Source organism: Leptodactylus fuscus, chromosome 10 (assembly GCF_031893055.1).
Source record: "Leptodactylus fuscus isolate aLepFus1 chromosome 10, aLepFus1.hap2, whole genome shotgun sequence".
NCBI lineage: Eukaryota > Metazoa > Chordata > Amphibia > Anura > Leptodactylidae > Leptodactylus > Leptodactylus fuscus.
Window position 1 is genome coordinate 33645517 of NC_134274.1, and position 27248 is coordinate 33672764.

The 27248-nt window shown below is 43.9% G+C and overlaps 1 protein-coding gene across 1 annotated transcript in view; it reads left to right on the plus strand.

The window, feature by feature from the left end:
* The window catches only part of HECTD2 (HECT domain E3 ubiquitin protein ligase 2), an 80567-nt gene that overhangs the window by 39699 nt on the left and 13620 nt on the right, over window positions 1–27248 (plus strand). Inside the window, exons 9-14 of the mRNA XM_075257934.1 lie at window positions 13930–14078; window positions 14916–15039; window positions 19561–19657; window positions 23477–23584; window positions 25450–25582; window positions 26809–26897. Coding sequence (XP_075114035.1) covers window positions 13930–14078; window positions 14916–15039; window positions 19561–19657; window positions 23477–23584; window positions 25450–25582; window positions 26809–26897 — 700 coding nt within the window. The remainder of the gene's footprint in view (window positions 1–13929; window positions 14079–14915; window positions 15040–19560; window positions 19658–23476; window positions 23585–25449; window positions 25583–26808; window positions 26898–27248) is intronic.

A 27248-nucleotide genomic window follows, 5' to 3' on the forward strand; every position in this document is an offset into this window, starting at 1 on the left:
CTTTGCTGAATGCAGACTTTAATAGGGACTGCTCCTCTGCACCGATAGCTGAGGATTGGCGAGAGCTAGAGAAAAAAATGCAACTGTATCAGAATCAGTTACCTTTGGTTCATGATATGATAACTGGACTCTCTAATGTCAAGTCAGAGCTCCAATCAGAGGTGAGCGGTGTAAGTTACAGATTCACGACTCCTTACCTTACTCACTTAACACAAAGTCTAGTTAACATATCAGGAACCCAAGATTGTTCAGCCCTGAACAAGCCCTGATTGTTCAGGAATGGTGGGAGCTACAGAAAAAATTCCAACTGTACCAGAATCAATAGAAAAGCACCCAATAAAGGATGGAAAGAGTTGGAGTTAGTGTATGTGGTGAAAGGTCTTCTTTAAGCCGATAGATGTAGATCCCACAATTGGGCCTTTTCTCTATTAGCTAACAGCAACTCACTCCTCTAGAGCAGTGGTTCTCTCAGGTACGGTATGTGTACCCCTGGAGGTATGTCCAACTATCCCTGGGCTTAAGTGCCAAAGTGAGAGAAATATAATGTGAGTAATCTGAGTATAATTAGTGGAGGCTGCGAGGAGGTAATTAAACATAAAAACAGTGTTACTTACCTGCCCTGGTCTCTGGTGCTTCTCCCTCTTCTCCTCCGGCCTACAGAGATATCAGAGTTTGTCACACACGAACTAGAACTGTACTTTAAGGGTCTGAGTATAATTAGTGGAGGCTACGGGGAGGTAATTAAACATAAAAACAGTGTTACTTACCTGCCCTGGTCTCTGGTGCTTCTCCCTCTTCTCCTCCGGCCTACAGAGATATCAGAGTTTGTCACACACGAACTAGAACTGTACTTTAAGGGTCTGAGTATAATTAGTGGAGGCTACGGGGAGGTAATTAAACATAAAAACAGTGTTACTTACCTGCCCTGGTCTCTGGTGCTTCTCCCTCTTCTCCTCCGGCCTACAGAGATGTCATCTCTGTAGGCCAGAGGACTATGGGGAGAAGCACTGAAGCCTAGGACAGGTAAATAACACTGTCCTTATGTTTATTCACATCCCTGCATCCTCCACCAATTATACTCAGATCCTTCGAGTACCGTTGTAGTTAGTGTGTGACAACCCCCCTAAAATATCGGATTCAGCCAAACTCGATATTTTAAGAAAATCCCTATGTATGTGCGATTGTATTAATGTAAGGGCCACTCATGGACTTTATACTGCATGAAGGGGCGGCTCAGGGACATTATACTGTATGGGAGGGCTGTTATGGCACTGTTAGGGTTCTTATTTTACATGTGGAGCACAGATGTGTGAGGGCCATTATATTACATGGGGGGCTTTACATAATAGTTAATGCAAGCTCAAAAAATCAAAGCCTTATTTTAGTAACATTTCTAAGTGATCACTACTTTGGAAGTCCTCTGAGACATTTTCTCTTTATACTTCACTGAATAAGGTTGAGAGCCACTCTGTAGAGAATCACAAGCAGCCATTGAGCACAATGGACATTGATTGTTTGGAGTACTTGGAGTGCAAGGCTTTGTTTCCCCTGCAGAGGTGTGTGTTGACTGCCATTATCCATTAAAAACAATAGGAGCTTATTGATCTCAGGGGGTAACTGGGGGCATTGCTTTATTCTGTGCAGAAATGTGGGATGACTGATCTATTAATAACAATCCCGTATGTGCAAATATAACATTATGTTGTGTTCTGAATGATCTTTTATGTATATGGCATAATTTGCTTTTATCACCTCTCCTTGACTTGTCCATTCTAGACATAGAGGATTCTATTCTTCATATAAAAGAATGAATAACAACAAAAGCATGGCATAATTGGGAAAATAGGGGAAAAAATCCTCTATAACCACATGTGGCCCAAAAACAATGTATGTCGGTATAATAACAAAATCGCACTCCGAGAACCTACCGAATGCATCAATCACACAAAGAAAAAAGGATGGAAGTGCTCAACATAAGTAAAAATATACAAAAATATTTTATTGATCAGTAAATAAATACAAAGACAAATGAATTTATGTTCATATACTATATTATACTGCAGGAGATTTCAGCTATTTGCATGACCGTAATACTCCTCCCCCAATCTCTAAGATGGAACTGAGAACAACAAAGACTTTTGGAACATGAATGTAACAGATGGACCGTCACCCCATCACATTTGCATGCTTTCCCAATGTGCATTGCCTTTTACACTCCTTTGGGTAAATAGATTTTTTTTTTTTTTTTATCGAAGGCCTCACACAGTGCCATAGTAAACACCCAGTGCACGAAAAAAGTGGGAGTGCCACAAAAAAAAAACGTGCCCAGGATGCTGTCTGTCAAAAACTTACCCTTCCCCAAAAAGGGGGGGTTCCAGACTTACCCTTCCCCACAAGGCCCAAAAGGCGCCAAGCAGAGTCGAGTACTGGTGAGCTAACAGCCGAAAGCCTGCAACTGTCCTTTTCCCCTTGGGCTGCCACCACCTAGGGTACTACGGACTGACCCTTGTCCAGTTTCTCCTTGGGCTGCCACCACCTAGGATACTCCTGGAGTCAGACCAAAAGACCTGCGTCCTCCCCAGTCGACCCAGGGAGGATCACCAAGAGACAGGAGGGAAGCCCATTACAGACTTCACCTCCAGATGAGCGTCGGGGGTGTCCCAATAAGGTACAGCATCCCTTCGTTGAACACAAAAAAGTGACAAAGTGGACAAAAGAGGTGAAAAACAATTAAACAATGTGGTAAAGTGCCAGTCAAGGCCCGGTTTACCGCCAGATATATAAAAATTCTCCCGCTCTGGTAAACCAGGCATAGGGAGTGGGGTGCTCAAAAAGGTGTAAACTTGTGCCACGTAATGTGCCAAAAACCAGTGGGTTTCCCATGCCCAGTGGTCTAAGGCACCCCGGGGTCCACTCAGCCCCCAGGGCACAACACAAGAGGCCTTCGAGTGCTCCTCGGCCCCCAGCCAAGATCCACTGGCACCGAAGGGCCAGGTGGTCGTGTTGCCAGCTTCAACAGTGTTCTGTCAGTCCCCAACGGCAGCCCAGTGCAAAAACCATTGGCAGAACTGATTACTAACTGCATCCCCCAGCAACATGCCCAAAGTGCTTTCTCCATTCTCATCTCCACAGCGTTCGGTCTGCTCCTGCACGGTGGGCCCTAGTCCAGCACCTCCGGCAGTTTCACGTGCTTACTTTGGATAAATAGATTTCCCAATGAAGTTACCCATGTATAAGGTTGTTGGCCTCATGGTGCCTTTTCGGCTAGAGGTCAGGGGGAGCCAGGAGCCCATTTTCTTTGGAGATGGACTTTCGTGACAGACAAATCCCGTATGTTTTTTTTTTTTTTTTTTTTGTTTTTTTTTGTGGCACTGGGTGTAACATTGGCACAGTTTTGGGCACAAAAAAAAAAAAAAAAAAAAGAAGAGGGGAATGTAGTGATAGATAACTGGGTGTCCTCATAAACTGAGCTAATCACTTGTAAGAATGCATGAACATGGACAGAAGCAAAGTTAAGGAACTTAAGCACAAGAAGGCTGATGGAGTCATTGGGCCTTGCTCCATGGTGCACTATAAGTAGTGAGATGACCTGGGAGGAGGACTTATGTGAGACTCCTCCTCAGTAATAAGAATAGAAGACCTTCAGATTTACATAAATTCCCATAATGCACTGCCTGAGTTAAGTTCACTCTCCTTAAGTTCAATGAATGTTGCTCTGAGGTGGTCCCTGTGAGCTTGCTGACTCTCTCTTTTACTTGTGGAGTGTCTTCTGCACTCCTGAGGTCAGCGTGGACTGGGCCATGTCTGCCTGCTAGTAGAGGCCTTGTGCTGCTGCTAAGTGTGGTGACTGAGACTGGGCAGTGACACCTGTTCTTTACAGTCTTGGCTGAATCTCAGAATTTTACTGTAAATTACAAAGACCATGAAATGAGGGTCCATATCATCCAAACGTATCTGAAAGGTTTTCTTTTTTAATTGCTGAAAATTTTAGCTGCTGGAATTCTGACGCAGCACGCCTCCATTTCGCTAGATAACCAAATCAGTAGGACGCGCCCACTGACTGCACAGACCAGCTTTTTATCCATTTTCTTAGATTTTGCTTCATTTGATTTATTATTTTCAATGTTCAGTAAGCTTAGGGAGAGTTCCAGCAAAGGATTCTGGGAAAATTATGCAAATTCTCACATTCCTATTGGTCAATTTTTCAAAATGGGTGCCAGGTAGGCGGTGCATGTCAGAAGGTAAGCTCCAGAGGCATGATGCCCTGTGATACTGGCTGGCCATCACTCAGTTCTCAACTGGTAATGTCAGCACAGATCACTGATCGCCAGGATCACCTAAAGGGACACCTTCGTCAGATCTTTAAGGTGGTTGTTTAGGTTTAGAGAAACACGGCTGCAAACAACCAGCACCACTCCCGGCTATGGGTTGTGCTTGATATTGCAGCTCAGTATCATTGACTGCAATACTTGTGAAAATGGGTTATTCTTTCCACCATTCAGTAAGCTTAAAGAGAGTTCCAGCAAAGGATTCTGGGTAATTATGCAAATTCCTTAAGTTCCTATTGGTCAATTTTTTCCCAAAATGGCTGCCAGGTAGGCTCTTATAGGTCAGAAGGCAAGCACCAGAAGCATGGTCTTCTGTGATAGACAGGCTGCCCCATGCTGGCCATCATATGGTAATGGTAGCACAGATCACTGAGATCACTTAAAGGGACACCTTTGTAAGAGCTTAGGGTGGGTTCACACCTACGCCCCGGTCTCCGAAACTGGACAGGAGATGGAAACCTGCAGTCATTTTTCATGGGTTTGAAAAGTGTCCGGCTGTGAGTGTTTTGTGCTCTCTGTGGCAAAACCATTTTTTTTTTTTTTTTTTTTTTTAACCGGACACAAAGTACAGGACTTTGTGTCTGGGTAAAAAAAAAAAAAAAAAAAAATGGTTTCGCTACAGAGAGCACAAAACGCTCACGGGTGTTCACGGCCAAACACTGTCTGCAAGGTTTCCGTCTTCTGCCAGCAGAAAATGGAAACCTGGATAAGGGAGCCTTCACATGGAGTAAACGCACGTGTATTTTTGCAAAATACACGTGTAAAAATAAGAGTCCCATTGAATTTCAATGACATTTTACAGGTATATTTTTACACGTGTAAAAAATATAATTGAAATCAAAGAGAGTCTTATTTTTACATGTGTATTTTGCATAAATACACGCGCGTTTACTCCATGTGAAGGCTCCCTTACGAAGATCAGGTGCAGGTGTGAACTTGCCCTTAGTCTGAGCAGTGATAGATCTTTGAAGTGTTGTTTAGGTTTAGAGAAACATGGCTGCATACTTCTAAAACCAGCACCACTCCAGTCTCCGAGTTGTGCCTGATATTACAGCTCGGTTCCATTTATTACAACAGTTGTGAAAATCCTTGAGATTTGTCTGAACATGGACAGAAGCAAAGTTAAGGAACTTAAGCACAAGAAGGCTGATGGAGTCATTGGGCCTTGCTCCATGGTGCACTATAAGTGGTGAGACGACCTGGGAGGAGGACTTATGTGAGACTCCTCCTCAGTAATAAGATTAGAAGACCTTCAGATTTACATAAATTCCCATAATGCACTGCCTGAGTTAAGTTCACTCTCCTTAAGTTCAATGAATGTTGCTCTGAGGTTGTCCCTGTGAGCTTGCTGGCTCTCTCTTTTACTTGTGGAGTGTCTTCTGTACTCCTGAGATCAGCGTGGACTGCTCCATGTCTGCCTGCTAGTAGAGGCCTTGTGCTGCTGCTAAGTGTGGTGACTGGGCAGTGACACCTGCTCTTTACAGTCTTGGCTGAATCTCAGAATTTTACTGTAAATTACAAAGACCATGAAATGAGGGTCTGTATTGTCCAAATGTGTCTGAAAGGTTACTTTTTAATCACTGAAAATTACAGATGCTGGAATCCTGACCCATCTCATCGCCACCATGTGGGTAGAGGACCGAATCAGTAGGTCCCGCCCACCGACTGCACAGACCAGCTTTTTAGCCATTTTCTTACATTTTGCTTCATTTGATTTACTATTTTCAATGTTCAGTAAGCTTAGGGAGAGTTCCAGCAAAGGATTCTGGGAAAATTATGCAAATTCTCACATTCCTATTGGTCAATTTTTCAAAATGGCTGCCAGGTAGGCGGTCCATGTCAGAAGCTAAGCTCCAGAGGCATGATGCCCTGTGATACTGGCTGGCCGTGACTCAGTTCTCAGCTGGTAACGATGGTACAGATCACTGATTGCCAGGATCACCTAAAGGAACACCTTCGTCAGATCTTAGTCTGAGCATCTACAGATCTTTAAGGTGGTTGTTTAGGAGTAGAGAAACACGGCTGCAAACAACCAGCACCACCACTCCCTGCTATGGGTTGTGCTTGATATTGCAGCTCAGTATCATTGACTGCAACACGTGTGAAAATGGGTTATTCTTTCCACCATTCAGTAAGCTTAAAGAGAGTTCCAGCAAAGGATTCTGGGAAATTATGCAAATTCCTTAAGTTCCTATTGGTCAATTTTTTCCAAAATGGCTGCCAGGTAGGCTTTTATAGGTCAGAAGGCAAGCACCAGAAGCATGGTCTTCTGTGATAGACAGGCTGCCCCTTGCTGGCCATCATATGGTAATGGTAGCACACATCACTGAGATTACTTAAAGGGACACCTTTGGAAGAGCTTAGGGTGGGCTCACACCTGCGCCCCGGTCTCCATCATGCAGGTTTCCTTTTCCTGCCCCAAAACTGGACAGGAGACGGAAACCTGCAGTCATTTTTCAAACCCATTCATTTGAATAGGTTTGAAAAGTGTCCGGCCGTGAGCGTTTTGTGCTGTCTGCGGCAAAACCGTTTTTTTTGTTTTTTAACCAGACACAAAGTTGGACATGCAGGACTTTGTGTCCGGTTAAAGAAAAACAAAAAAACTTCTGCCGCGGAGAGCACAAAACGCTCATGGGCGCTCACGGCCGGACACTGTCTGCCAGGCTTCCGCCTTCTGCCGGTAGAAAACGGAAACTTTGAGAACGGAGATCAGGCGCTGGTGCAAACTTGCCCTTAGTCTGAGCATTGAAAGATCTTTGAAGGGTTGTTTAGATTTAGAGAAACATGGCTGCATACTTCTAAAACCAGCACCACTCCCGTCTCCGAGTTGTGCCTGACATTACAACTCGGTTCCATTTATTACAACAGTTGTGAAAATCCTTGAGATTTGTCTGAACATGGACAGAAGCAAAGTTAAGGAACTTAAGCACAAGAAGGCTGATGGAGTCATTGGGCCTTGCTCCATGGTGCACTATAAGTAGTGAGATGACCTGGGAGGAGGACTTATGTGAGGCTCCTCCTCAGTAATAAGATTAGAAGCCCTTCAGATTTACATAAATTCCCATAATGCACTGCCTGAGTTCACTCTCCTTAAGTTCAATGAATGTTGCTCTGAGGTTGTCCCTGTGAGGTCGCTGTCCCCCTTTTACATTTAGAGTGTGTTGTGCACTCTTGGGGTCAGAGCGGACCGCGCCATGTCTGCCTCCTAGTAGCGGCCTTGGGCTGCTGCTAAGTGTGGTGACTGAGTGTGGGCAGTGGCACCTGCCGGTCTACGCCGTCTCGGCTGTTCCTCAGAATATTATAGTAAAGAACAAAGACCATGAAAACAAACTACGGGTTATTCAAATGTATCTCAAACATTTTTTTGGCTCAAATTTTCAGCTGCTCAAATCATGACCCGGCGACCCTGCCGGTAGAAGACCGAATCAGGAGGCTCCGCCCATCAACTGCACAGACCAGTTTTTTAGCCATTTTCTTGGATTTTGCTTCATTTGATTTATTATTTTCAACGTTCATTAAGCTTAGGGAGAGTTCCTGCAAAGGATTCTGGGTAATTATGCAAATTCTCACCTTCCTATTGGTCAGTTTTTCAAAATGGCTGCCAGGTAGGCGGTCCATGTTAGAAGGTAGGCTGAAGAGGCATGATTCTGTGATTCTAGCTGGACCTCACTCAGCTGGTAATGGTAGCAGAGATCACCGACTGCCGGGATCAATGCTGGCTGGCCATCACTTAGCTCTCGGCTGGTAATGGTAGCACAGATCACCGTTTGCCAGAGCACCTACAGATCTTTAAAGTGATCTTTAAGGTGGTTGTTTAGGTTTAGAGAAACATGGCTGCAAACACACAGCACCACTCCGGTCTACGGGTGGTACTTAGTACAGCAGCTCAGTTTCACTTATTGCAACCGTTGTGAAAACGTGTTATTCTTTCCACCATTCAATAAGCTTAGAGAGAGAGCTCCGGCAAAGGATTCTGGGAAATTATGCAAATTCCTTAAGTTCCTATTGGTCAATTTTTCAAAATGGCTGCCAGGTAGGCTCTTATAAGTCGGAAGGCAACCTCCAGAAGCATGGTCTTCAGTGATGCACAGGCTGCCCCATGCTGGCCATCATATGGTAATGGTAGCACACATCACTGAGATCACTTAAAGGGACACCTTTGTCAGAGCTTAGTCTGAGCATTGATAGATCTTTAAAGGGTTGTTTAGGTTTAGAGAAACATGGTTGCATACTTCAAAAAACAGTGCCACTGCTGTCCATGGCTTGTGCCTGATATTGCAGCTCCATTCCATCTATTACAAGAGTTGTGAAAATGTTTGAGATTTGCCTGAACATGGACAGAAGCAAAGTTAAGGAACTTAAGCACAAGAAGGCTGATGGAGTCATTGGGCCTTGCTCCATGGTGCACTATAAGTGGTGAGACGACCTGGGAGGAGGACTTATGTGAGGCTCCTCCTCAGTAGTAAAATTATAATAGAAGCCCTTTAGATTTACATAAATTCCCATAATGCACTGCTTGAGTTAAGTTCACTCCCCTTAAGTTCAATGAATGTTGCTCTGAGGTTGTCCCTGTGAGGGCGCTGTCCCCCTTTTACATTTAGAGTGCGTTGTGCACTCTTGGGGTCAGAGCGGACCGCGCCATGTCTGCCTGCTAGTAGCGGCCTTGGGCTGCTGCTAAGTGTGGTGACTGAGTGTGGGCAGTGGCACCTGCCGGTCTACACCGTCTTGGCTGTTCCTCAGAATATTATAGTAAAGAACAAAGACCATGAAAACAAACTACGTGTTAGTCAAACATTATTTTTTTGCTCAAATTTTCAGCTGCTGAAATTATGACCCGGCGACCCTGCCGGTAGAAGACCGAATCAGGAGGCTCCGCCCATCAACTGCACAGACCAGTTTTTTAGCCGTTTTCTTGGATTTTGCTTCATTTGATTTATTATTTTCAACGTTCATTAAGCATAGGGAGAGTTCCTGCAAAGGATTCTGGGTAATTATGCAAATTCTCACCTTCCTATTGGTCAGTTTTTCAAAATGGCTGTCAGGTAGGCGGTCCATGTTAGAAGGTAGGCTGAAGAGGCATGATGCCCTGTTATTCTAGCTGGCCCTCACTCAGCTGGTAATGGTAGCAGAGATCACCAACTGCCGGGATCAATGCTGGCTGGCCATCACCTAGCTCTCGGCTGGTAATGGTAGCACAGATCACCGTTTGCCAGAGCACCTACAGATCTTTAAAGTGATCTTTAAGATGGTTGTTTAGGTTTAGAGAAACATGGCTACAAACACACAAACGCCACTCCGGTCTACGGGTGGTACTTAGGAGAGCAGCTCGGTTTCACTTATTGCAACCGTCGTGAAAACGTGTTATTCTTTCCACCATTCAATAAGCTTAGAGAGAGAAGCCCTTTAGATTTACATAAATTCCCATAATGCACTGCTTGAGTTAAGTTCACTCTCCTTAAGTTCAATGAATGTTGCTCTGAGGTTGTCCCTGTGAGGTTGCTGTCTCCCCTTTTATATTTAGTGTGCGTTGTGCACTCTTGGGATAAGCGTGGACTGCTCCATGTCTGCCTGCTAGTAGAGGCCTTGTGCTGCTGCTAAGTGTGGTGACTGGGCAGTGACACCTGTCCTTTACAGTCTTGGCTGTTTCTCAGAATTTCATTGCAAAGACAATAAACTGTGAAACGAAGGTCTGTAACATCCAAACACATCTAAAAGTTTTTCTTTTTAATTGCTGAAAATTTCAGCTGCTGAAATACTGACGCAGCGACCCTGCTGCCATGTTGGCAGAGTACCTAATTAGGAGGCCCCGCCCACCGACTGCACAGACCAGCTTTTTATCCATTTTCTTACATTTTGCTTCATTTGATTTATTATTTCCAATGTTCAGTAAGCTTAGGGAGAGTTCCAGCAAAGGATTCTGGGAAATTATGCAAATTCTCATTTTCCTATTGGTCAATTTTTCAAAATGGCTGCTAGGTAGGCGGTGCCTGTCAGAAGCTAAGCTCCAGAGGCATGATAAAATGTGATACTGGCTGGCCATCACTCAGTTCTCAGCTGGTAACGTCAGCACAGATCACTGATCGCCAGGATCACCGAAAGGGACACCTTCGTCAGATCTTAGTCTGAGCATCTACAGATCTTTAAGGTGGTTGTTTAGGTTTAGAGAAACACAGCTGCAAACAACCAGCACCACTCCCTGCTATGGGTTGTGCTTGATATTGCAGCTCAGTATCATTGACAGCAACACTTGTGATAATGGGTCATTCTTTCCACCATTCAGTAAGCTTAAAGAGAGTTCCAGCAAAGGATTCTGGGAAATTATGCAAATTCCTTAAGTTCCTATTGGTCAGTTTTTTTCAAAATGGCTGCCAGGTAGGCTTTTATAGGTCAGAAGGCAAGCACCAGAAGCATGGTCTTCTGTGATAGACAGGCTGCCCCTTGCTGGCCATCAGGGGTGAACCTGCCCCTTTTGCCGCCCAAGGCGAAGTGCAGAAACTGACAGATGGCGTGGCATGGACTCACTGTAGGGAACCTGCAAAAGCTATGGATGGTGGCAACATGACCACCAGGAGCTAGCGCCAGGGCTCCTGGAGATCTTGGCTGGGGGCCGGGGAAGCGTCTCGAAGGCTTCTAGTGCAGTGCAGTGCCCTGAGGGTGCCGAGTGCTCCCTGGGGTGCCTTAGATCACTGGGGATGGGATCCCACTGAGCTTTGGCATATTGCTATTGCACTATACACACCTTTGTGACACCCACTCCTTATGCCTGGTTTTCCAATCCTGGGAAATTTCTATAGATCCGGCTGGTCTGATCCGGCCTGAAAGGGCACTCTATCACTTGTTTAGTCTTTTAGTCACGTTTTGATTTGTCACTCATTCACGTCTTTTTTGTGTGGAAGAAGGGATGTGGTGCCCTTTTGGGACCTTCCCGACATCTAGTGGAGGGGCTGCGAGTCTGTAATAGGCTCTCCCTTCCTTCAGTGACCTTTCTCTGCTTCGGTGAAGGTGGGCGAGGGATTTGAGGACAGGTGTATCCCAGGTGGTGGCAGCCCAGGGAGAAACTGGATGTAGGATTGGCTCTTAGTACCCTAAGGTGATGGCAGCCCAAGGGGAAAAGAGCAAGCGGGACCTTCTGCTTCGGCAGTCCGTCCCAACTGTGAATCTGGGTCGCTTGGTGCCTTATGGCCCAGCAGCCTTGAGCGATGTCGGGAGCCTATATCCTTTTGGGATGGGCATTCATGGCAGAAAGCATCCTGAGCAAGTTTTTTTAGTGGCACTCTCACTTTTTTCGTGCACTTGGTGTGAATGATGGCACAGTTAGAGGCTGCTACTATGTGTGGCCCATGGCTGCCTACTGGTAGAGGCTTGGATCTGCTGTTCTGTGTGGTAGTTGAAACTCAGCAATGGCATCTGCCAGTATAGGTTCTGTTTTTCTGAATGTTATTGTAAAAAAATATTTATAAATTACATAGAAAATAAACTGTAATATGAAGCTCAATATTATCCAAAACCTGTACGAAACTTCAGATGCTGGAATCCTGACCCAGCAACGCCGCAGCGATGCCAGGAGAGGCCCAAATCTGGAGGCTCCACCCACCCAATGCACAGACCAGCTTTTTAGTCATTTTCTTAGATTTTGCTTCATTTGATTTTTCTTTTCAATGTTCAGTAAGCTTAGGGAGAGTTGCAAAGGATTCTGGGAAACTATGCAAATTCTCAAGTTCCTATTGGTCAATTTGTCAAAATGGCTGCCTGGTAGGCGGTCCATGCGAGAAGTTAAGCATCAGAGGCATGATCCCCTGGCTGGCTGGATGGCAGTTCTCGGCTGGTAACGGTAGCACAGATCACTGATCGCCGGGATCACCTAAAGCATACCTGCCAACTTTTGAAGAACTGAAATAGGGATAAAATGTCCGGCGCGCGTAGCGTGCCGTGGGAAATTTAGCCCCGCCCACTTTTGTGTTGACTCCGCCCACTCATTAATTTTTCATGTGCCCGCACACAGTATAATCCTCCTACAGTCACCCGTAAATTATATGTCCCCCCTCTATCTCTCCCCCAGTTTCATATACACCCTTCATCTGCCCCAGTTTTATGTCCCCCTTCCATCTTTGCCCCCAGATTCATGTCCCCTCCATCTCTGCCCCCAGATTCATGTCCCCTCCATCTCTGCCCCCAGTTTCATGTCCCCTCCATCTCTGCCCCCAGATTCATGTCCCCTCCATCTCTGCCCCCAGTTTCATGTCCCCTCCATTTCTGCCCCCAGTTTCATGTCCCCTCCATCTCTGCCCCCAGTTTCATGTCCCCTCCATTTCTGCCCCCAGTTTCATGTCCCCTCCATCTCTGCCCCCAGTTTCATGTCCTCTCCATCTCTGCCCCCAGTTTCATGTCCCCCATCTCTGCCCCCAGATTCATGTCCCTCCATCTCTGCCCTCAGATTCATGTCCCTCCATTTCTGCCCCCAGATTCATGTCCCCTCCATCTCTGCTCCCAGATCCATGTACCCCATCTCTGCCCCCAGTGTCATGCCGTCCTCTCCCTCACGTTCACGTTCCACCTCCACATTACACTTACCTTCTCCTCCGCTCCCTCGCTGCTCTCTGCGCGCCTCTCTCGCTGACACATATGCGGCTGAAGCGAGGAGCTGACCTGTGTCAGCTCCTCGCTTCGCCGTTGCCGCTGGTCTTGCTGACACATATGCGGCTGAAGCGAAGAGCTGACAGGTCAGCTCCTCGCTTCGCCGCTGCCGCCGGTCTCGCTGACACATATGACCGGCGGCAGCGGCGAAGCCAGGAGCTGACACAGGTCAGCTCCTCGCTTCAGCCGCATATGTGTCAGGGAGAGAGGCGCGAAGCGAGGAGCTGACCTGTCAGCTCCTTGCTTCAGCTGCATATGAGTTCAACTCAGATCTGCGTCCAGAGGACGCAGTTGAAATCGGGACATACCTCCCTCCAACCGGGACCGCGGGACATGTCACCCAAATCGTGACTGTCCCACGGAAATCGGGACGGTTGGGAGGTATGCCTAAAGGGACACCTTTGTCAGATCTTAGTCTGAGCATCTACAGATCTTTAAGGTGGTTGTTTAGGTTTAGAGTATGGCTGCATACTTCTAAAATCAGCACCACTCCTGTCCGTGGCTTGTGCCTGGTATTGCAGCTCAGTTCCATTTATTATAACAGAGCTGCAATACCAGTCTTCTTACTTGGTGTGAATGTTTTTTTTTTTGTTTTTTTTAATGTAGATTGTGAGCTCCATATAGGGATCACAATGGGCTTTTTTTTTTCTCCTATTAGTATGTCTTTGTAGAATGGGAGGAAATCCATGCAAACATGGGGAGAACATACAAACTCCTTTCAGATGTTGTTCCTGGCGGGATTCAAACCCAGGACTCCAGCGCTGCTAAGCACTGAGCCACCATGTTGCCCTTACTTGGTGTGAATGTCAGAGGCCTTCTAAAAAGAGTGTATCATAATTATAATAATACATTGAGATTTTTATATATTTATTTATATTAGATTTTATTACAGGTACGTTTTCATATGATAATTAAAAAAACATAAAATAAAGTAAATGTGTGAATTATCTGTTATGTTTCTTACCAGGATGTCACAAAAGCGTTTTAAACAACTCGTAGACAGACTGCTCCAGTTCATCTCCTTGCGCCTCTTTCCTGCTAAACCTGAAGAGTTTCCGCCTCTTGCGAAATGTACCTGGTGGATTCCGTCTGCAACCAAAGTGTTGGCGTTACTAAGTAAGTTTACTTGCTAAACGGACATTTTTTTTGGTTTTTTTAACAAAATTATGGTTGATCTTTTGCTTATTCTTTATAAAGGGGTTGCCTGGGAATGTGATATTGGGCTCCATCTTCTCAGGCCATTGCAGGGCAGTCTCTTGTAAATGAATGGAGCTGAGCTACAAGTACAGAGCTGTGCTTGGTAAGATCACAGTCCCAGACAACCCCTTTAAAAACGTAACTAAACTAAAAAAAAAAATGGCTGAGAACCATAGTCAGACGTAGACACTATAGATCCTCTAGGGCTACTTCCCTATTGTCCTACCAGCAGCACAATAGAGGGGTATTTCTGCCCCTGTGTGCTGGTAGGACAGGCGGAATATTTAATCGGTATCTAAATGAATATGCATGACTACACCCTATAAGAGGGCACAGGGACCTCCCCCCCCGCGTGATTTTAATTATTTTACTTTGGAATCTGGAGTCAGAAACCTTTTCCCCGACTCGCTCCCTATCGTCCACAGTAACACCCAATTGTGCATGTGGAATTTCAACATGGTTGATCCTTCTTCAAAAATTTGCTTTTGGGTCAGCTGAATGACCTCTAATAACCATGTCCAGTTCGGGAAAGATGGGGGCGGGGCGGTGCGGTTTGGTGGGAAGAGGACACCTCAAATTAGGGTTAACTCTTTATCTGATGATTTTTAGGTCCCTCAACAATTGTGACCACAATGATAAAAGGGAAACCTAGCCTGCAAATATACCCTCTAGGATACTTTGCTCGCAGGACAGCGGGACGGTTCATGTACTGTATGATCCTATAATAATACTCTTACTTTCTGAATCCCTTTGCAGATTCTGCCAATATGCTTTGTAACCCGCCATTAATTTCTTACACTGATTTCTATAACTCCACGTTGGATCATATTGATCTCATGGAAGACTATCAGACCTGGCAATTCTACGGGAACACGCACAGGTAAGAGTTATTTCTTATCATTTCCTCTATGCTTCCCCCCCCCCCCCCCCATAGTGAAATAGACACTAGATGGCAGCATTTACCAGTGAGAAGATTCCAAGTGTCTTTCAGATTTGTATAGACCCTCTATGAAATCTATTGGAGTAAGGAAGTATCTCAGATGGCCCTTTAACCTGTAGAGCTGTTATAGTTCAGATCTGTACTAAATGTAGATGAAATTCAGAGCACGTGTGGCAAATTAAACTCCGCCTCTGATGCACTTGTGTTTTATTTGCAAATCAGTATAAAGATGATTATCTCTGCATTGCTTTGTGACCACAATGGTATGTTTCTGCTCTTATTAAAGGGACATATATGGTGCAATTATTGGTTTGGGAGACATTTTGGACATGACAGACTCATGTATATGTAAATAAATGGCAGGAATAATTACTTTTTAATCTCTTGTGTATTTGAAATCCAAAATGTGTCCTAGTGTTTTATAAAACTGTAGTGACTAACAGTGTCCACTAGGTGGCAGAGTGTAACCAATGATTGCTATACTGGTAATACACGCAGTATGTAATCAGACAGGTTTAGCTAAATCTGGCATAGACATGTACAGTATGTGGATCAGGACAATACACAACATAAGTGAAGCACTGTACAAAATATAGTAACACATAAAAGAGGATTTTCCTTAAATATTGTTATTTGAGTGCTGGTCTCCTTCCAGTATATAAGACAGTCTAGGAAATAAGCCGGTATCCCAAAGAATTAGCTATTTGGAGCCTATGGGGCTCTTAAAAACACAATAAATGCCCAATAGGCGTATCCCCTATGCTGTACCCAGAAACATGGGTGTGTAACCATCCAAATTACGAATACTGCCTTGTTCTTAGGCTCTGTTCACATAGTGTGTTCCACTTTTGTTGAATCTATGTGGTTAGCACATGTCAACAATGGTGGGAGACAAACAGACCATGCATGAACGGCTTCTGTGCGCGGTCCACGGTTTTCACAGCCCCATTTACTTGAATGCGTCCGTTGTGTCCAGAAAACGGTCATACAGAGTTGTAGGCTTCCATGGATATATGAATACACACATACAATTGAATAGGTCTGTATGTTGTCCATGTTTGGTGTTGAGTTATTGAAATTGAAAAAGTCAATATCAAAAGGAATATCCCCAGTTATCATTCATATCAATATTGTGGACAGGGTTAAAGGGTTAACTCCTCAAACCCAGATTTATTATTGGTTATGACCAGACACTAACAAGTTGTAAAACAATTTAGCCCAAACTAGATATGCCACATTTTCTGGAGTATGCCAGTATACTGGAAAATTGGACAACTTTTCATTATACAATGGTCTGAAATTGGACAACCCCTTTAACATCTGGCAACAGTAACTGTGATAAATCTGGTGTATTTTCAGACTACCTACGTTTACCCTGGAGGCATGGTGTAATACTCTCTTATGAACAAAAGAGAGACCTATCCTTTAAATATAACCTAGAATGTAAATGCAGAATCTCTTTGTGACTAAGCACAATAACAAGTCTCCAAGTTCCTTCTAATACAGTGAGGAGTTGCTATAAGATTTCTTCTTTTTATCTTTTGGAGCCTTCCCTGGTATTTCTTGTCGGTCCTGTTGCTACAAACCATTCCGTGACCTTTTCATCTAATCAAGACAAGAAGACGTGTGACCGGACAATAATGGCGCAGACTCTTCTCCTCATCAGTCTGACATTTGATGATGGAGAAAAGCAGCCAAAACCGCAAACTCCGAGATCTGCCGACTCCTTATATGGAGACCAAGAACCATTTCTGATGTACTAACTGGAGCGAAGAAAACTGTGATTAAGACACAAGTTAGGCTGGGTTCACATCTGACTTCTGTGAACGTTTGGGGATTCCATCCCCCATTCCGCTTGACAAAAGTCTTTTCTCTCCACATTCTTCAGGCAGAAACCAGGCAGACCCTGCTAAAGTCTATGGGGTCAGCGGGTAACTGCTTTTTAAGCAGATAGGGTTTCCGTTTATCGGGTCCGCAAATGGATCCGAAGAACAAAAACATGAACGCTAGTGTGAATTTAAAGGAATCTCTTTTAAAACTGCTGAGGAATGAATGAGGCAATAAATCAATCCCCCTCCCCTCTCCATAGACTTCTGTGTGCAAGGTCTGCAAACTTGTGTAAACAAATGTCTGAGTGAAGATCAGGAGGAGGAATAAGTGGAAAAGGAAACAAGATCTATTACAAAGTTTCTTATATTCCCATGTTGAATGTAGACTTTAAAGAGACCTTTCATGTCCTCGGGCACATGCGGTTTTACATACCGCTAGAAAGCGGACAGTGCACTGAATTCAGAGCATTATCGGCTTTCCCATTATGTGTCCTGGGAGAAGAGATATCGGTGCAGTTACCGATAGCTCTTCACTGTCAGAAGGGCGTTCCTGACTGTCTGTGAGTAACGTCTCCCATGACAGTAGTGTCCATAGCGTTGTACTGTCAGGGGGCATTTGTGTTCTATACATTGTATAATATCAGCTATAGTCAATGCCATATAACAAGAGGACGTGATGTATTTGCATATTCCCTGGTTAGGATAATAGTAAAGTAAAACACAGAAGATATAAACAACCCCATGCGTCTCTTATCCCCAGGAGAGTCACTATGTTTGTACATTTGTGCAGATCAAACAATGTGAGGATACGATACAGTAAAAATCGGAATTCCAGCCATGTAGTCTCAGCATGGATCTTTATTCTATAAAAGACAGCACAGCATGTAGCAGCCAAGACATCGCTGTATGTTCAATATTTTATACTGCTTTGTTACTTTCTTGAAGAAAATACAATGCAGGTGTAAAAACAAAATTCATACACGTGACATATATTGTAATGCTTCTTTGTTTTCTATAAGACAGCACAATATGTAGCAGCAGAGACATAGTTATACAGTTTTATATATTTTACCGCCTATTAGATCATTTGTGGTGTGCTGAAAGCCTTTGTTCAATTTGTATGGCTTTTTATATTTGGGTATCATGTGTTGCTTATGAAATGAATTGTTTGGGACTTGTGATTTATTCAATATATAATCATTCATATGGCCCGGGATAGATTTTATCCACCTATAGGGGGAGGGGCGCCTGAATTTTTTTGGTGGCCTTTGGTTTTCGTTGGTTTAAGTCGATTTTAGGTCTCTTTGTATTTTGTGTGAAGTATTAATACATTTAAAGTAAGGCCAAGTTCACATCTGCGTTCGTGGAAGTCCACCCGGGGAACCTCCGAACGGAAACCTAATCTGTATAAAAAGCGGTTACCTTAAGAAACCAACGGTCCCCACAGACTATAATGGGGTCTGTGTGGTTTCCGCACAAAAAAATGTTTGCAGCACTTTTCTCTGCTCATTTTTCATGCGGAGAGGGAAAAGGAATCCCCAAATGCAGATGTGAACCGAGCCTAACAATTTCAGGAAATGGCGTGTGGAGTACTCCCATAGACTTCAGTAGGAGCTGAACTGCAATATCGGGACCTGGACACTATTCAGGCCACGGTGGCAACTGCTTCTAGCCCAGTGTTGTGTATAGTATGGGCACTTGAAGCAGCCTCGTACAGCTGATCGGTGAGGGGGCCAGCCAGATATTTATAAGCATACAATCTGAATTTCTGGACAAACCCTTTAAACTAGCCTCACACTTTAAGGACCTATGCTCTATACAGCCATGATAAGGCAGAGACTCATACGGTAGATCACTACAATATAAGGAGTCCCATCTCCTGACTACTAGGTTTGGACCTGGATATTGAAATCCAACATGTCATTTTTCTTTTTCCTGACTCCAAGTGCACATTGGAAGGTTGTGAGGTTTTACCTTCCTCTAATATGTATGGGGTGCCTTAGTAATGTGTAGTTTTTAATGTGGGATTTAGGCAGAGACCTTCTAAAAGGAAGACCTCAGTGAACACTGTTACGCTATATTATAGATATTGCGGGGCCTGAGGGGTAGGTGTACTACCTATTATTCGGAAAGCACCAGAAGTAGAAGTCTCGCGTTCCATCCCCAGGACTTGCAAGAAGCATAACACAGTAAATTGATGTCTTTTCCTTTAAAGTCGTGTTATTTTACACCCTTTAAAAAAAAAAAAATGCAGTTGTAGCCAAAGCCATGAGTGCACTAAGAAATGTGAAACCTATCAGAGACTGTAGTGTTTTTCCAAAAAATGCTGTAAGTGAGACCAACCTAAAAATAGACCGAATTGTGCATTTATGTCAAGTGTCTGGGCTGAGACGTGTTAAGGGTTAATGAAGTACGCCACATTTTTTCTACACCATATTTTGTACCACTACCAAATTTATTTTTGATTTTTTATGTGACTGGAATGTAAGGATTTTAGCTGAAATGGGAGTCTTCACCCCGTACAGAAATATATAATGTATACTGGAGTATATGTGGTTGTAAACGTTACGTTTTATTCTTCGGTTTGATCCTTCCGCTGTAGTAATATTGTGCACATTTATTTCTCTTTTAGATTTTCTTTCTGTCAGTTTCCATTTGTCATATCCATCGCGGCAAAGAAAGTCATCATTCAGAGGGACTCGGAGCAACAGATGATCAGCATTGCACGGGTACCACCTTCATATACTGTATATGGGGATGGGGGTCTTGGGTTATCACTTAGTTCTGGTTGCTAGGAGTTATTTTTTGTCTGTCAATGGACCACATTTGATACCCGACTGCTTATGGCAGGATGGAGTCTGGATATACTGAGGGATTTGGCAGAAGAAGGGTCTTAGACCGGCCATACACAAAAGATTTTTTATGGCCACCCACCTGAGTCTGCACAAGTTGGCCATTTATTGGCTGATCGTGTCAAGTATGGCCGGTTTGCTTTCAGTAGACTAAGGCTATGTTCACATCAACTTTGGAGACTCCATCGGCAGAGGAAAATGGCCCGCAAAGAGGACTCAACAACAACAACAAATGAGCTTTATTAGCATTACCAAAGAATAGAACGTTTGGTGTTGCCAAAGCAGAAAGAAGGTTGGGGGTGGTGGAAGGGGATGGGTACGGGGTTCGTGGGTTGGGGGTTTGAGTGTCTTTAGGGTCTCCTTGTTCTTGTTTGGGGCGTTTGGGTGTCGGTGGGTATGGGGTAGACAGGTGATGGGAGAGGCTTAGGGGGGTTTAATAGTCCATGGGGGATGGGTGGTTTGATAGTCCATGCGTCTCTTCTTCCTCTTGTTTGGTGACAGCTGGACACGTATTGGGCAGCGATCTCCACAGTGGCCTCTTCTTCTCCCAGTAGGATGTAGAGTTTCCTCTTCTCGTCTGCAGATGTGAAGTCTGGGATGTGGGCAGAGAGTCTTTGGTAGTAGACGGCTCACAGCTGAGTATTTGGTGCAGTGTAGGGGCGACTTTCTCCACCACCAGTTTCATAACAACAGACTCCATTACAGTTTATGGGTCCGTTGGACTCTGTGTGTAAGTGATTTCTTTGCAGTCCGCCATTGGAGGACCAGAACAGTTAGGCAAAGCTAGTGTAAACCTCACGCCAGATGAATATTTACGTCTGCTTGACCATTTCTAACTACGAACTCAGTGTGTAAAATGCAGCAGAGACTCTTCATAAAGTGAACGGGATGTACGCTACGGGGTCGGATATATTGCTAAAGACACGAGAGGGGACTGACCTCTCTGGCAGTCAATGAACAACATTGTGAAATCTGGGTTAAATGGACGTAAACAGTTTCTTTTTTTATCCTGAGTCTTGGTTAATCTCTGATCCATTACCTGGTTATCCTCTGCCCTCGCGTCTGATGGTTTCTCTGCTGATTTTTTTTCCTTTCATTAATTTTTTTCTTAAATGTTATATAATAATGTATAAGGTTTATATTTTATATAGAGCATCCACTTGTCAGTCGTCAAAATTATAGGAGTTATATGGTACAAAAATTCTAGCCTATAGAGACACATGCCATACAAAAACATTACTAACCTAAGAATTCCCCTCACTGTTCCATTGCCGCTGCTCCTCTCTGTCTTCTTCCACCTTGAATGGCTGCAGAGGGCTTGTGGACTAGTGGAGAGGACCGGAGCACCTAGGATATACCGGATAATTAATTGGGGGTTTGAGGGGGGGGGTTTGGCATTATCCTTTAACCCCGCAATGGTGAAATCCACATTTACATTTTGCTGCAAGTCATTGAATCCACAGAACTTATTTTTATAGTCTACATGTGCTTAGATCACTCCAGGTATTCTACATACTTGGCCCCGCACCAGATTCGTCTACATGCAATGTGCTATCAAGAGTTGCATCATCATAATGTAGCTGTAGTGCCAAGTCTATTATTAACATTTGCACATATAGGATCACATTAATCAGTAATGTCACCAGGATAGACGTGCCCTGTAACAATTTAAGAGAAAGTTATAATGTGCCAGTGAGTGTAAAGAAATGCTGCTGCGCACACTAGATTTGCAAGGGGTGCATTCTTTTATTTACAAGTAGAAAAATAGGGGTTTCCAATCATCGTGCCAAGGACATAAGAAAAAACGGCAATGCAGAGAGCAATAGATCAATAGTTCCTTTTAACGTTTCGGTCTTTAGACCTTCATCAGAATTGATCTATAGGAGAGGAGCCGGCCGGTATCAGCTGTCCAAGGCCAGCTGCTTTCGGTACAGATATCCCTGCAGTGTCAGAGGAGTCGGACTTATAGCTCAGCATCAATACTGGATGGTGAAGGACACTCCCGACGGTACACTTCTATGACTTGTACCATAGAAATCGGCGGAGAGAAAAGTCCTCTGTGCAGCGGCGAAGTCTACTACGGAGACTCCAATGCAAATGTGAATTTAGCCAGAGTCGAATATAGATCGAATAAGAAAACAAAGTCTATAGGAGCAACTGTATTCTGGTTTATATACCCTTCTAGCTTTGGCTCTAAAAATTACATAAAAAAATGCCATAGCAAGGTGACCCTTGGTTCACATCTGCATTCGGTAATCCGTTCCTAGGAGTCCACATGGGGACCCTCCCCAAACAGACTACCAAATGCATTTGTAAACGGTGTGCAGTGAAAGCACACGGATCCCATAGACTATAATGGGGTCCATATGCTTGCCACGAGATCTTCGCACAGGTCATGTGGACATGAAAGTAGATTATGAAGTACTTTCCTGTCTGCATGTTCTCTGTGGAGATCTGGTGGCAAGCACACGGACCCCATTATAATCTATGAGGTTCGTGTGCTTTCACTGCACTCCGTTTGTTATCTCCGTTTGGTATTCCCGATGCGGACTCCCCCGAACGGATTACCGACGCAGATGTGAATGAGGCCTCATACTGTATGTGTGATTCCAGCATAAAAGGCTAAGGCCACAACTTGTGCAAACGTAGCGTGTTTGGCTGTTGCAAAAAGGCTGCATTTTACACAGCCAGCATAGTGAATGTAATTTCATTTAATCTCATCCATACAATTCACAAAAAAAACTATCAAAAACAGACACCAGTGCTTTTCCTGCAGAGTGGTGCAGGAATTATATCTGCAAAAATGCTGCATTTTTCCCTACAGACATATGGGGTGATGGAAAAAAAACACAGCAAACTATGCAGCTGAATGGCAAAAATTGAAAAATGCAATTTTTGGCTGCCTTTTTGTGGCCTAAGGGTGTGTTCACACAGCAGAAACCAAATTCCACCGTGTAAAATCCGCGCGGCTAGCCGGCTATGCAGTGCACCGTCATTTAGTCGCGGCATTCTGCTCCTGATTAGACCTGAATGAATGGGCCTAATCGGGGGGGAGTCTCGCGCCACGGACGCATTGGAAGTCTCAGTTGCGGAATCCGAGGGAAGAAGGGGAATCTCGTTTCTTTTTCCTGCTAGCGGGAAAAAGAAAGCGTAAAATGAATGGGAACCTTTTTTGCAGGCAGATTTTGAGGTGGATTCTGTGTCCGTGTGAACATACCCTTAGCCTATCGGGTTATTTTTAATACATTTTATTTGTGCAAGCTTGAGGCACACTTGCATATTACATGGCCAAACGTTGCCTTTGAATTGTGTAAACCGTAACATAGAATCCACTATTACATTAGTGAGTTTCAGACATTATTACAGCCTAAGCAATATACGGGAAAAATTACAAAACAGAAGTAAATTTAGTTCATTGCAATCGAAAAGCCCATCCACGGAGCCAGGCCTGGGCCTCACAACACAAACATGATGCAAGACCCTGAGGTTTGCACAATGGTGGCAATCAATGCGCAGTGCACACATTACAAATTCCACCTGTTGATAGGTAGGCTAACTTGATATAAACCGCAGTTTCATCACTCAAGTCAATGGTAGTCCAGGTTGGGTCAATGTCGGTTTGATTGACTTGTACAAATACTGATAAAATAAAACATTACAGACCTGAACCCTGAATACAGTGTTTAATCCTTTCAGCAAAGTCTTGTGGATAAAGTGTCACGGAGGCAGAAACCAGATATGAACATGCTGTTTCTTAATATCAAAGTCAGGAGGCTACAACTGGTCAGCGACTCACTGGACGAGGTAACAAAATGGTTAAAAGTGACCGAGCTAAGATTTATAAAATTCCTTTGTTGCTCACTTGAGGTTGCACTCCGATTTTCTTTGATCTGTCACTGTCATAGGCGGCATTCACATGGCAGTGCCATCTACAGTGTATATACCCAAGGGTAATGCTTTTTCACAGGTCCCTCATAGACATAAGCCTATCAAGGGCTCCGTGACATAGCATGTTCTTTGTCTTTGTAGTCCATGTGAAAAAATAGGTCCATGGGCCGTGTGCTGGCTGTTACTACAATGGCTAGCACATCGCCATAAAGTCCGGTCCTGTGTATGGGCCCTTATTTGTTACATACCCGAATATGAATTTAAAGAAGACCTTTCACCTCCTCCACCAACTCTATTCATCCTTTAATATGAACCCATCCACTGATTCAAACACAGTTGGAATTTTTCACTAGCCATTCCTGAGCATTCAGTGCAGTTAGTTTTGGTGTCTGATAACCTAACTAGACTCTCTAATGTCAAGTGGGTGGTGTCAGGCAGGAGAAGGTAAGAGGGGAGATTCTGAGCTCTGATATTGTCTGCCTCTGATTGGAGGAGGTATGAACCACACCCCCTTGCCTGTTTCTGCCTAATACCACCCACTTGACACTAGATAATCTAGTTCGCCTATCAGCGCCAAAACTATGTGCACTGGGAATGGTGTTGTTAGAGAAAAGGGAATGGAGACAGTTACATAGAGCATTCCTGTTCTGGCTTGTCCATACATTACAACAATAGCTCATTTCCATCCGTAGAATCAAAGTTTATTGGTGTCCAATGACTTTTCATTGTCTGTGTTCACACGGTTTTTCTGTTGGACCTCCTTTTAGGCTTTTCTGCAGATTTTAGGTAACCTTAGACAGAAGGGAGTCTGACATTTTTCCTGTTTTCTTTTGGTGGAGACATCACTAAGGCACCTCCTGACCTATTAGAATAAAATCCATGCTCAACGAAACAAAATATGAGAGGACAAATAAAGGGATTGTCCAGGGTTTTATAAAATGCATAGAAGTGGGGATTGGTATAAAATATCCAGTACTTGCCATATACATTTCCAATGCTGCCGTGGCCATCGGTGATAATGGGACAGATCTCATTACGTAACTTCTCCATCCAATGAATGGCTTCGGCAGCGATATTCGCATGTACGGCGCATGATCATGGAGAACAAGGATTGGCTGAAGTGGTTACATGAATAAGAGACATTACCAGTGCAGGGCCAGCTGGAACCACCAGAGTAGTGGTTGGATCAGGCTCAGTAGGGGGAATTTAATGGGTATTTTGTATTTGATTGTATGAAAGTTATCCTGCCTACATTCATTCCACCTGTATCTCCATTTTACTTTAGAAGTGAAAAGGCGGTGATCGCAATATGAAGGCCCAACAAAGTTAATGGCACAAGTTACCAATCTCATAACTTATGGAAGATGGCGCTCCTGCCCATATCTAATGTAAATGCCCTAAATGTCTGCGGCCAGAATATCCCTTTAATACATACATACTGCCTTACTCTTGTAGGTGTAGCTATTGTTACGTCCATACATCTGTACACCTTTGCACAGTTTTTTTAGCCGTCTGCTACTTCCTGAAATAATATTGGATTCCGAGCCAAAGCTACTTTAAACAAATGGAGATTGATGATGTGCCAGCTTCACTATCAACATGTAGGGGTTATCTTATTAGACAGACACGCAGCTTTGGGTCAAAGTCAGGGTTTTATTGAGCTGGACATTTTTATCTTACTCGGGCCTCATTTTGGCAATCATTTATCCTAGTTAAATAACATTTTGTGAAAAGCTTTCTTTTGTAACATGTAAACTCCATTAAACCATCTATTTCTACAGCTTACGCGAAAAAGAGCTGATCTGAAGAAGAAGCTGAAGGTTACTTTTATGGGTGAAGCTGGCCTGGACTTGGGTGGTCTGACAAAAGAATGGTTTCTTTTACTAATCAGACAAATTTTCCACCCGGACTATGGTAAGTCTGAAGATGGCCATATACGCTCAAGACTGATAGCTATTCCTTCCGATTGGTTCGTGCACCAAAAGTAGCATCAATTTATTCGTAATATGCAGAGAAGAGTACGCCGGTGCCAGACAAGACAATGTCTCCTATGAAAAGGAAGGATTGGGCATATTACAATTCAGCATGCCTGATCCTTCTTTTTCCCCAACATAAATCAGAACAAAACAAAATCTACTAAACCTAACTAAATTACCACCTAAAATCTAAAGTATTGAAGATGGGGAGAGTAGAGTAGAAGCTTCACGGTAAAGACTAATTGAGGCCTATGTAAAAAAAAAATGCTGTGTCCTATAGAAGTGACTTTGTTGCACCTAAACCGACACTTGATATATTACCCGTCAGGTCATTGAAACCAAACCTTGGATTCCTGTGGTCCAATACCAAGTACAGTGCCCTCCCTGGTCATACCATAGCTCATATCGGAGCCCTGCGTTTAAAGGGGTTCTCCAGTCATAAAATAAAAAGTTAGGGTTCTGCCACTGCTCTTCTGGATGGTTCCCTACTGTTGGGTAGGTAGAGTCGGGGCAGTGCTCCATGGTATGGCTTCTGTTCAGGCTGTGTAAGGGTTGTCCTGCTCCACCATCTACTGGAATAAGACATCCTATTGGGCTGATGCACAGCCTGAGCGGAATCCTTCCTCTGTCTAAGGGGTAAAGTCCTGACTTATTACTAGAAATGAGCGAACACTGTTCGGATCAGCCGATCCGAAAAGCACGCACCCATAGAAATGAATGGAAGCACCTGTGACGCTGACTTTGCCGGCGGCCGGCGTCACAGGTGCTTCCATTCATTTCTATGGGTGCGTGCTGTTCAGATCGGCTGATCCGAACAGTGTTCGCTCATCTCTACTTATTACACATAGCCTTACCAGTGCCAAACCTTAGACACTATTTATCTCGTGTTGGCACCCTTCTCATGTTGTGGTACCCCAAGAATGGCCAATCTTGGACCCTCTGCCGATCAGCTGAGATGGTGTTCAATGTCTGTTTATGGAAACTTACTAGCACATTTTTAGTCCATTGCATCATTTTGCTCCAGGGATAAATAGCAAGAGGCATTCTTGTCACCACTGAGTGATGTTTACTACCATGAGCTATTACATGTTAATATAACACCTTTGGTTTCCCGGTCTTGGAATGATATTGCTGGTGGTTTAATCCTGCTTCCATCTCTTCCAGGTATGTTCACATATCACAAAGACTCCAATTTCCACTGGTTCAGCAGTTTTAAGTGCGACAACTATTCTGAATTTCGTCTAGTTGGAACTGTATCCTTTTTATTGCAAGTTCCAGTACCTTATATCGCTTTACCCGATATGAACAATCCAAAACCGTATACAAAAGACATAAAAGGTTTTCTGGTACCAGTTAGAGAATATTATCTGATATGATTCTAAATGCAGAATAAATAATACTGTTGCATGAGCCACTCTTTGCAATGACTTTCCATTATAGGTGGTCTTAAAGGGGTTGTCTAGTCTTAGCAAATTAATGCTATTGTTTTGAACTTTTCATTACACAAGAAGTATAGAAGTTACTTTATAATATAATCTGATCCAGTTCACCAGAAATCAAAATAATACGTATGCAGAGAACTAGTTGATCCGTATGGCTGGTGT